The sequence below is a fragment of the Berghia stephanieae genome, chromosome 10, assembly GCF_034508935.2.
Source record: "Berghia stephanieae isolate SIO BIC M18660-M18661 chromosome 10, UCSD_Bste_1.3, whole genome shotgun sequence".
In the NCBI taxonomy this organism is placed as follows: domain Eukaryota; kingdom Metazoa; phylum Mollusca; class Gastropoda; order Nudibranchia; family Aeolidiidae; genus Berghia; species Berghia stephanieae.
Window position 1 is genome coordinate 33205189 of NC_088369.1, and position 12500 is coordinate 33217688.

At 38.0% G+C, this 12500-nt stretch overlaps 1 protein-coding gene across 1 annotated transcript in view; it reads left to right on the forward strand.

The window, feature by feature from the left end:
- The window catches only part of LOC144980997 (uncharacterized), a 22500-nt gene that overhangs the window by 6061 nt on the left and 3939 nt on the right, over window positions 1-12500 (forward strand). Inside the window, exons 5-9 of the mRNA XM_078929040.1 lie at window positions 746-890; window positions 1376-1699; window positions 3059-3331; window positions 5042-5404; window positions 5775-5900. Of these exons, the coding sequence (XP_078785166.1) occupies window positions 746-890; window positions 1376-1699; window positions 3059-3331; window positions 5042-5404; window positions 5775-5900 (1231 nt within the window). The remainder of the gene's footprint in view (window positions 1-745; window positions 891-1375; window positions 1700-3058; window positions 3332-5041; window positions 5405-5774; window positions 5901-12500) is intronic.

Here is a 12500-nt window from a genome sequence, read left to right on the forward strand (position 1 = left end):
TTACAGTATAATACTATTGTAAATTGACTGAGAAAAATTACATAGTATAAATTACATGGCGCGTAATGTAGAATAAAAAGGTCAATAGAAAAGTTGTAGTAAGCGATTTTATAAATTGATGTTTAAAAATTGTGGGTATGGAGTAATTTTAAAGAAAAGGTTTCAAAGTTAAAACAGACGTAGACCAAAATTTATAAATTATTTTCCTTATTAAAAATTCTGCAACTGTAAGGTAAAAAAGATCGGAGGTGTCTTTCACTTTTTGTTCGTATAGACAACAATCGGTCACTTCTGTTCGACTTAGTGATCTGAAGATTTAAAGGGTGAGTTGGATTATCTAAAATATTACTAATTTTTCTTAAGCAGTATTCTGAATATAAATCATTAAAAGACATGGATCCTGTAGTATATTTATTAGCTCTTTTAATAATCCTGTCAAAGTTAGCTTTTGCTGAGCTAAGACAACAACCCCCCCCCCCCCCCCCCCCCCCCCCCCCCCCCCCCCCAGGCAGTAATACAAAAAAAAAAAAAAAAAGATCTATTACAGATCTATAAAATAGCGTACAAAGTGTTTTGTCAATGTTAAGTTGGGACAATTTCCGTAAAGAGTACATTCTTTGATTAATTTTACTATTGATATAACTGGAATGTACGTCCCACCGTAATTTGTTGTCCATGGTGACTCCTAGACTCCGGGGTTGCTCTTCATCAGCCAGTACCACTATTTGAAACTATTTCTTTTCAGGCTGGTTTTATGCCCGGCACTAATACGCCGTTTATGACACTGATAGAAAATACTGGTAGATCTCTCCTATACGATACGAATGTGGGTATCCCTGGGAAATACATCCTGAAGATCGACATGACGAATCCACTTATAGTATGCAACAGTGAGTACTGTGAAGCATTACAATTTGAATTGCTGTTGTTTATATCACTTTTAGATCTGCATTTTTTTTGCTTGCCGTAACATTTGAATTAAAAAGGAAAATTTGATCTCAGACCTAAATTATGTGTTAATAATTCGTATAGATAGTAACAACGAAGAAGATGAAAAAGATACTTTCCTGTTAGTGGTGGTGGTGTTGGTGATGGTGGTGATGGTGGTGGTCGTCGTCGTCGTCGTCGTGCTCATGGTGGTGGTCGTGATGGTGTTGATGATGACGACGACGGCAATGATGATGATGATGGTTATGACGACGACGACGACGACGACAATGATGATGATGATGATGATGATGATGATGACGACGACGACGACGATGATGATGATGATGATGATGATGATGATGATGATGATGATGATGATGATGATGATGATGATGATGATGGTTTTTCTTTTCTTTCCTTTCCCCACCTCATTCTCATAATATAGCTTCCAATATCCCACAATTGTCCATTGGTGACGGGCCTTGGATTCCTAAGAACACCAGTGTTACTTACCTTGTCGGCGATACAAACTTAGCCACCTGTCAGATCGGGTTAGACAGTTCCATTCAGCCACCGGCTGACCTCTTCCTCGATCTTCGTTGCGGGAGTAATATTATTGGCACTTGGAACAAGAACGCGAGCTTGGCGAATGTGACTCTGAGAATGGACGAATCTTTTGACCATGAGGTGTGTCAATGCACCATGGTAGCGAGTGGGTATGCACGGGGTTGCTCAACGTCCTTCACATTCATCAAGGCAACACTTCCAGGTAAAAACATAATTAGCGCTTGATACTTTATAACATTATGACGTTGGTAACATCTCGACTAAAATAAAATATTTGATCTTTTGTATAGCGCATTATAAACTAAACCTGCTTAAAGTGGTTTACAAGGGGCCCCAAGCCAACATGGAGTTCTAAGATCGACACCTGTTAGGTGCTATAATTTTTCTTACGACATATACAAAGCTGTTCCGCCAGTAACTCATTTAAAATGTGAGTACGGTGAGAGAATGTGAGTAAAGAGTCTTAAACAAGGACTCAACTTTGCGCCGTTCAAAGTGGGACCTGAACCTGGAACCTAAAGTTCTGAAGGCAAGTGCCACACCTCAAGACAAGGAAGCCACACATTTATAAAGCATAACACGAACAATAATGGATGCTCATACATATGTATATTGCAAAGTAATTTCTATCAGATTTATTAATAATTAAGACCCAGCTACCTATTACTATTACTGTTGTGTTCATTCGAAGGAGGCGGGGGGGGGGGGAGGATGAAAGAAAATGGAAGGCATCTCAGACTTGATGGCGATGGCCTATACTATAATAATAAGTTTGATAATCTACTATTTGATTGAGACATCTCGACTTCAAAACAACCAAAGCTCGAAGAAATAAATAACAATAATCAAAAAGAATTAGTGCTTCAATTTACGTAAAGAAGACAGAAAATTTTGACATTTCAGGCTTCCCCTTTGTCAACAAACTACGATGAATGAAGCACCAAAGACAGATGAGAGATGAGATATCTATTTCATGTCCTATCATTGTTTTGTTCATTCTCCTTAACAACACCACACTCTCATCCCTCATTCATCTTTAGTTCTTCATTCACGTTTTGTTGATAAAGAGGAAACCCGAAACGTCCATATTATCTGTATTCTTTAAGTAAATTGAAGCTTCCATCCCATTTGGCCATTGATATATATATATATATATGAAGAAATCACAAAGCATCATAACTCGTTAAAGTAAATACTATGAAAAGTATTGAACAAAATAACAGTTTTTATAGTAACGGGAACATTGAACGTTTTGGACTCCCAACAATAAAACAAAACAACTAAATTGATAATAATTCACGCAAAATCTGGATTACTGCATTAATTGTTTTTGTTGTTGGTTGAAGAAGTCTTTTAAGTCGGTAACGATCCGTGTTGGTCATTTCGCAGGTCCCTGGTATGAGAGATTTTGACAAGCCGAGGATCATGTTGATTGATATTTAGAAGGACGAGTTTTCTGGCCAAATAAATACTGTTTCCAGATTACGGCAATTAATTCGTTTTATTTATCTTTGTTGAATAGTATATTATGCATATTATATATTTCCCATCTTCCCCATAGTTGTCAACCTCACAATTGAAGGCCAGACTGGCGTTGTCGAAGTTCATCCCGGATCGAGTGTGGAGTTTTCATGCAACTCTGGAGGCTATCCCAACCCTGTGGTCCAAGTGATGGGCATCAAATCGGGTCAAATCATCAGCAACCCATCTGTGAAAGACAACAGTATTCGATTCTCCAAGATCGTAGATTGCGCTGATACAGACCGATATGTCTGCGTTGCCAATAGCGATGTGGGTTCAACAAAAAGCGTTTTTGTTGAGCTTCGCGTACACTGTAAGTTATCTTGTTGCACTTTGTTGTTGTTGTCTTTGTCTTGTTTTTTGTTTGTTTGGGTTTTTTTGTGTGGTTTTTTTTTTGGGGGGGGGAGGTTAAAATTGTGATTTGTTTTTTTTGTTTGGGAGGGGGTGGTGTTGTTTGTTTTGGGGTTGTTTTCTTTTGGATGGGAGGTTGTTTGTTTGTTTTTGTTTTAAGGGTTTTACGACGCTTGCAACACATTAAGGTCATATCAGCGACAGTAAAAAGGAAGAAAATGGGATAATAATAAGTTCTAGAATTGAAATTAAATCACCCAAGAATAGGTAAGACAAAGAGGAATTGGTTCAAATAGGAAACAGATGTAGATTCCAAGAGCACACTATCAAAGTACTTAGTTTGAGATCACCTAAAAGTCTCATCCAGACACAAGTACAGGTCCCAACTAAAAGGACACACTCAAATGTTTATATATCATGTATAATATATAAACAAAACATTATAAAGTGCATAACAGAGAGATGATTTAAAAGGGAAAAAAATATCATCTCCCAAAACTGACTATACATTCGACTCTTTCCCTCTCAGCCAGGGTATCTGACCAGGACCAGGAAAAAACCAAGTAATCTCATTCCAAGATAAAGCCAGAAAGCATGTTGGAAAACAGATACAGGGGGATAGAAGACACAGTAAGTGCCTTCCTGCCCACTATGGGAGGTCAGGAACCTCACCCAAGGGGGGGGGGTGTTTGTTTTTGTTTTGTTTTGTACGGTCATTCTCTAGTGTGACCAATCGTTTCAAAACGATAAGAAAGATATATTATCTGAAATTGAATTAGACTGTGATTGCTCTTGCTCCTGAATCCATTGTTGGGGATTCTATAAGCCCATTTGAGTTCTAAGATTTAAATCAGACATGTTGAAATTATGAATAATATGCTCCTTTGACGTTTTTTAAATGGTGCTGGATGATGGGAATTTTTCAATTATGTACATTCATTCTATAAAATCATCTCATGCTCTTCCTCCTCCTTCTCATTATAATCATACTACTTCTTCTTCTACTACTACTACTACTACTACTACTACTACTACTACTACTACTACTACTACTACTACTACTATTGCTACTACTACTACTACTACTACTACTACTACTACTACTACTACTACTACTACTACTACTACTACTACTATTACGACTACTACTACTACTACTACTACTACTACTACTACTACTATTACGATTACGACTACAACTACTACTACTACTACTACTACTACTACAACTACTACTACTACTATTACGACTACAACTACTACTACTACTACTACTACTACTACTACTACTACTACTACTACTACTACTACTACTACTACTACTACTTTTTATTCTCCACTACTACTGCTACTACTACTACTACTACTACTACTACTACTACTACTAATACTACTACTACTACTACTACTACTACTACTACTACTACTACTGCTGCTGCTGCTGCAACTACTACTACTACTACTACTACTACTACTATTACTACTACTACTACTACTACTACTACTACTACTACTACTACTACTATTACTACTACTACTACTACTACTACTACTACTACTACTACTACTACTACTACGACTACTACTACTACAACTATTACTACTACTATTAATTCTTTTTCTTCTTTTCTCCTTCGTATTCAAATTTATTTTTTTATTGTCCGTCATGTAGGTCTACAGTTAGCTGGAGGAGAAAAACATGATGAAAAAACTGCACTTGTCAGCGATGATTCAATAGCCACGATTGAATTCAATGTACAGGCCAGTCCCAAGCCAACTAATTTTAGACTGACCAGAATGCTCCAATCTCCAAAGCGGGGCAGAGACAGGTTACGCGTTGACTCTACGGACTACATTGTCCAATACACCCAGACAAATGAAAATATCAGTTGGGAAGGGACCGTTAAACTTGTACTCTTGGACCTGCAACTCAAGATAACGAATCAATACCTCTTTTCAATGAGTAACAATAAAGGTAATCGACTGGAAGTCAATTTTACAACAATCAGAAGTGCAGCACAAAGTTATGGTAAAAGTGAGTAGATACATATCATAACATAATGAATTGTCTTTTAGTTTACTTTCATCATTAACACGATGGTTGCTTTTGTTAATCGTACTTTCACGGGTTACACCAGTCAGTTGACCTCTCTTAACAGCGTTGTCTCTGTCCGAAATAAAGTATTATATCGCCTAACAGGCGTCATGTCATGTCCTACATGTTAAGTGTTGCTGATGGCCAAGGACCCCTTGTAAAGCGCTTTGAGCACGTTTAGTGGATATTGCGCTATGTAAAAGCTCAGTTTAATTTAACAAATCAAAAGAATATGTGATGCCTTCCTGCAGCTAAGGCAGTTATTCATCAGATGCGATCTTTATGTTTCCTCCTTTGCTGTTTCTCACAGTCAACAATGCAGACCCAAGTTCAAGTAACCTGATGATTGTGGGAATAGCAGGAGCCATCCCTGCCATCACGATTACCGTCCTCCTCATTGTGTACTGTTACTGGTGGCACACTGCTGCCAAACAAGGTATATTAATATAATATGTAGTTTTATGAGTCCTTGAAGGTTTGAAATAAAGCGTGAGTAGCTATGTTTCTTTTGAAGATAATTTTACTAAGAATAAGAAATAAAATACGACCTGAAATTGGGGAGATGCAATTTGGTTTTGTTGAGGACAAGGGTACCAGAAATGGAATATTCACATTATCAATGCTGATGGAAAGATGTATTGAAGTAAATAAAGATCTGTATATGTGTTTCATCGACTATTCAAAAGCCTTTGATAAAGTACAACACGAAAAACTATTCAAAATTCTATCATCCTTGGACATTGATGGTAAAGATTTAAGAATATTACGGAATTTGTACTGGGAACAAGAAGCAGCAATGCGTGTTGACAACGAACTAAGCAGTTTTACACCTATTAGAAGAGGAGTTAGGCAGGGGTGTGTTTTGTCTCCAGATTTATTCAACCTCTATAGTGAAATGATATTAAGAGATATCGAACATAAGAAGGGGGTGTGTATTGGAGGAAAGAATGTAACAAATCTGAGGTATGCAGATGATACGGTTCTACTGGCAGAATCTGAACATGAACTACAAGAATTACTGGATGTTGTAGTCAGGAGTAGTGAAAATATGGGACTGGAACTGAATATATCTAAAACAGAATGTATGACGGTATCTAAAAATAATAACCCACCAGCCTGTGTAATAACAAGCAGAGGACAAACAATACAACAAGTTGAATGTTTCAAATATTTAGGCTTCAATGTAACATCCAATGGAAAATCAGATTGTGAAATAAAGAAAAGAATAGGTATGGCGAAGAATGCATTCAACCAGCTGCATACAATTATGAAAAACAGGAATATTAGCATGAAAACAAAAATCAAAGTCCTGGATTGCTATGTACTGTCTGTGCTGCTATATGGTTGTGAGAGCTGGACCATAAACAAGACCATGGTTAAAAGACTGGAGGCAGTGGAAATGTGGTTTTACAGAAGAATGATGAGGGTGTCATGGATGGAAAGGAAAAGAAATGAAGAAATTTTAGAAATGGCAAACAGAAAAAGATCACTGATAACAAAAATCATCAAACGCCAAATGGAATTTTTAGGACACATTATCCGCCACCCTGGTTTGGAAATACTCGCCTTGACTGGAAAGATGAATGGAAAAAGAATAAGAGGAAGACAAAGAATAACGTATTTGAAAGGGATAAGAACTTGGACAGGTGAAGCTGAGAAAGGTGGCGCTGCTTTAATAGAATTGGCAAGAGATAGATCAGCTTGGCGGAAGATGACCTCCGACGTCTGCTTCAGATATGGAACTACATGAGATGAGATGAGCTATGTTTGTGATTGTGATTGATTTGTGTGCGCGCGCTTGTGTGTGTGTGTGTGTGTGTGTGTGTGGTATTATTGTGTGTGTAAGAGGTGGGATGGGAGGGGTAGAGAGTGAAAGGGGGGGGGGAGAGGAGGAGGTAGGGTGAGTGTTGTAAATGGGTTGTTGTAAGGAAAGGTGAATCAATAGATAAACTGACTGACCAGCATTAATGCACGAACACAAACCGATCGATAGATAGATAGATAGATAGACAGACAGACAGACAGACAGACAGACAGACAGACAGACAGACAGACAGACAGATAGATAGATAGATAGATAGATAGATAGATAGATAGATAGATAGATAGATAGATAGATAGATAGATAGATAGACAGACAGACAGATAGATAGATAGATAGATAGATAGATAGATAGATAGATAGATAGATAGATAGATAGATAGATAGACAGATAGATAGATAGATAGATAGATAGATAGATAGATAGATAGATAGATAGATAGATAGATAGATAGATAGATAGATAGATAGATAGATAGATATTGAATCGTGTTTGATACAAATATGGTACGAAAAGTGCTCGACATGCAGTAATGGAGCGAATTATTATTATTTAAAATATTTACCACAATGTTTGAGACAGTCTACATTAATGTTTCAGGCTTAATTTGCCATCGTCAGGACTGAGTTGTTTTGTTGACTGTTGTTGTTTCTTGAAGTGGTTCCGGTTTAAAGTTGCTTAACAAGAATTTACGCCGATGGGGACACTTTCCGTACATCTCACTTTTCATGTTGAGTGTGGCTTCATGAGGGTGTTTGATTATAGTATATTTCTCTTCCAGGCATAAGCTACAAGTTTTGATGTTGGTGTGTATCCTGTTGCTTTAGATAAAATTTTCCATGAAATGTTGTGGTCTAGTTTGTTGTCTTTTAATTTCCAAATATGTTCGCTGAGTTTTGTGGATGTTTTTTTGTTAGTGTTTCTAAATGTTGAGGTGTGGAGCAAGAAAAATATGTAGGACTAACAGAAAATAATTTCAAAACAAGATACAACCTCCACACCTCAACATTTAGAAACACTAACAAAAAAACATCCACAAAACTCAGCGAACATATTTGGAAATTAAAAGACAACAAACTAGACCACAACATTTCATGGAAAATTTTATCTAAAGCAACAGGATACACACCAACATCAAAACAATGTAGCTTATGCCTGGAAGAGAAATATACTATAATCAAACACCCTTATGAAGCCACACTCAACATGAAAAGTGAGATGTACGGAAAGTGTCCCCATCGGCGTAAATTCTTGTTAAGCAACTTTAAACCGGAACCACTTCAAGAAACAACAACAGTCAACAAAACAACTCAGTCCTGACGATGGCAAATTAAGCCTGAAACATTAACCTTTACCGCCACTCCCTAAAACGCACCCTATTCACCACATGCGTGGTCTTTTAGACCCGCCTATAGCTAAATAGAGATTTATTTCTTACGTCTCATTCGCCACTCGCGGGTCCTCTTAGACCCGGTGACTTGGGAAGAGAGAAGTATTTTGTGCCACCGATTCGCCACACGCCAGGTCTTTTGGCCCCAGCCCCCCCCTCTCTCTCTCTCTCTCTCTCTCTCTCTCTCTCTCTCTCTCTCTCTCTCTCTCTCTCTCTCTCTCTCTCTCTGAATAAATAATAATAATAATAATAATAATAATAATAATAATAATAATAATAATAATAATAATAATAATAATAATAATAATAATGAAGATGATGATGATAATGATGGTGATGATGATGATGATGATGATGATGATAATAATAATAATAATAATAATAATAATAATAATAATAATAATAATCACAATAATAATGATGATGATGATGATGATGATGATGGTGATGATGATGATGATATTAATTTGATAATAATTTGTGTGTTGGTACGTTATATTCGGCTGGTGATGTTGCGAGTTTAAAAAAAAAATAAACGCACAGCATCATCTGCAGGTTTGATATCCCAATTCCTTATGGGCTCATTGTGTTGTAACGGAAATCTAAATAGGATTCCACAGTCTGACGTCACGTCGCCTAGTGCTGAGGAGGTTTACATTCATGTTCCGTTTGGTCTGGTAGCTCACCAGTGTGGTGCTGTCCTTGGATGCAAACATGGATTGGTGAAGGGAGAGATGCTTTTTGTCCTTAAATATCTGAGGCAAAAACGTCTTGTTCCTCCTTACTGTCCCCACAAGAGTTAGCTTTTGGCGCAGCAGTTTTTGGGACAGCTCGAAGTCTGTGAAGTAATTGTCACAAGTGACGTTCCTTCCAGACTGAAAATAGCGCTGGACCAGGTTTAGAACAGTAGATGCTCCAACACTGCTGGCTGTTTTGCGCTGTGTTCCCTTTCCAAGATATGGTATGCCGTAGCACGGAAAGGCGTTGGCGGCATCACACACCCAAAATATTTTGATGCCATACTTGTCAGGCTTCGAGGGGATATACTGCAGAAAGGCACAACGACCACGGAAATTGACAAGTTGCTCGTCTACTGTGAGGGCTTCTCCCGGCGCATAGTGCATCTGAAGGGCAATCTGGAACTTGTTCCAAATGTCCCTGATTGGAGCAAACAGATCCCTGGCTCTTCGTTGGCTTCTCGTCAAACCGCATGTAAGTCAAAAGAGACGAAAAACGGTTCCGAGAGAAACAAGCCCGTAAAATTTGCAGTCCATCCAAAACATCGAACAACATCTTTATATCTGTCATGTTTTCCTTCCTGGAGCCTGCATACAGCAAGCACCCAATAAGGGCAGAGATCTCATCCCTTGTGCAGACTGTCCATTTCATGCCTTTCACCCTCCTCCTTCAATATTTGTGTATTTTACGCACTCGTCGATCATGAACGCCGTGAAAACAGCAGAAAGGCGCTCTCTGGTGTCTCCACATGTCCTGTTGCGGGAGTGCGGTCATGAGGTAACCTCAAAATATTGCGGGCTGGCGTTTTGGTAGCTGCAGGTTTGGTCATACTCCAATCTACCATCCATGACTTGTAGCAGCCAGCATCTGAAGCGATGTCGTTGGCAACCACGGGCAACAGCTCGGTGTTGGTTGCAACCACGGGCAATAGCTCGGTATAGCTGGCAGTCTGCAAGTCATTATCATCCTCATCATCATCCCCACCAACTGCTTCGTCCATTTCACCATCCTCAACGTCAAACTGATTCTGAAATAAATCTTCTTCAGATGAAGATTCCTCTTCAGAGCTGTTCTCCGGCTCAACAGACAGGAGTTGTTCCCATATATTTCTGTCCGCCATTTCACTGTTAAAACGAGAAACATAATTTACTTTAGTTATTGAGTCCATTGAATGATAAAGAACTATGATACAGAGTCTATCCCGGTTTAGTAACGTTAAATGGACTGATAGCATTTGGTATCACAAGCATGACAATGGCTTGTACCGTATGAAGGGACCCCACCACCCATTACTGTTGATAGAAGCCAACATGGAGAGATTGTGTGGAAATAACTAGAAATAATCTGACTCACACTGAAACCCAGGATTATTGGATCTGTTCACTATCAGCAAAAATCATAGAGGCTTGCTAATCTATTATCACCTTTATTTCTTTTTACAACACACTCTGTGTCCGTGTCTCCTGAAAAGAACCAACGTGTAAAACCTGCAATGTCCTTACCAACTTCAGCTATGCACATGAACTGGCTGCTAAGTAGTAGGACTAGTTTGGGTTACGTCATAACCATATTGTACTAGTTTATACAGCTAATGATGAATTTATACTAATTACTCACCTCAATAGGCAAAATACAAAACTGGCAATTGTAGTTGTAGAAATATATCGATCTTTTGTAAAAGCAGAAGAAATAATATTTGTAAACTGTCGCGGGCAAAACGAGTAGAAAAGGTCATGAGTACACATGACATAGACTACACACGGCTAGGTCAGGTCATGACTCGGCGCATTCTTTTAGGACACAACAAGATTATTTTGTGGAATCATGCCAAAATCGACGTTCAAAAATAAAAATAACCCATTACAACCAATTGATACCAAAGTCAGAAAGTGCACTATAAATTAGTATTGCGTTGATCACTCTGTTGTATTGTAAATACAGAAACATATGTGTAAATAGTAATCTATTAAGACATTTTCCTTGCCACTATTCCAATAGACTTATACAAAATATCTATAAATTTTGCTTTTGGCAAAAAGAATGCCAAATTGGCAACCATAGTTGATACGTAAGTAAACCCTCTTCCGCACTAGGACAGGACTGTCCCGGGACAGTCCTGTCCCAAATCTGTAACATATAGCATTTAGAGAAATCTTCCGCACCTATTGGGACGGGACAAAACAGTCCCGTTGTGTCCCAAGCCGTTGTGAAATGCTACAAAATCAACGGGACAGGACTGTCCCAGTCCCGTGTTCATATCGTTTGTGATAGTAGAAAAATATAGCAGACTTCCGCACTAGGACAAAAAAGTCCCAGACTTGGCGGCGCCGTGTCAAAATTGAAATGCCTGTCTTTATTTTCTGCATCACTACTACTACTACTACTACTACTACTACTACTACTACTACTACTACTACTACTACTACTACTACTACTACTACTACTACTACTACTACTACTACTACTACTACTACTACTACTACTACTACTACTACTACTACTACTACTGTTGCTTCTGCTGCTGCTAATGCCACTAATATATTAATACCTACATCCCTTACATTTTGTATTTATTTCCACTTCCATTGTATTTATTTTCCAACAATAGTCCACACTTTATTTTAGTTCACTGTCTTCTATACTGCATTACACAGTTCCTCCCCGCCTCCCATCTTTTGACATAATTAAGTACGCACCTTTTATAAATTTCTATTGCTCTGTTTTAATTCGCGCTTCCTCACAAAGTAGCATACAATTTCCTGCCCATCAATGTTTTTGTTTATGCATCTTAACAACGCCACTACCACATTATCTCATTCGTCTGTAGTTTTTAATTCATCACGTGTTGTTGATGAAGGGGAAACCCGAAACGTCCATTTTATCTGTTTTCGTATATTAAACTGAAGCTTACATTCAATTTCACAGTTATGATTTATTTATTTATTTCAATTCTGAATATAAAAAAGCAAGAACAATTCAAAAAATAATTCTATGTGATGAAACCACGTACAGAAGGCATAGCAACACAAACATTTTCGGCAATTTAAAAACGTATGTTTATAAATATAATTTAAGAAGTGTCACA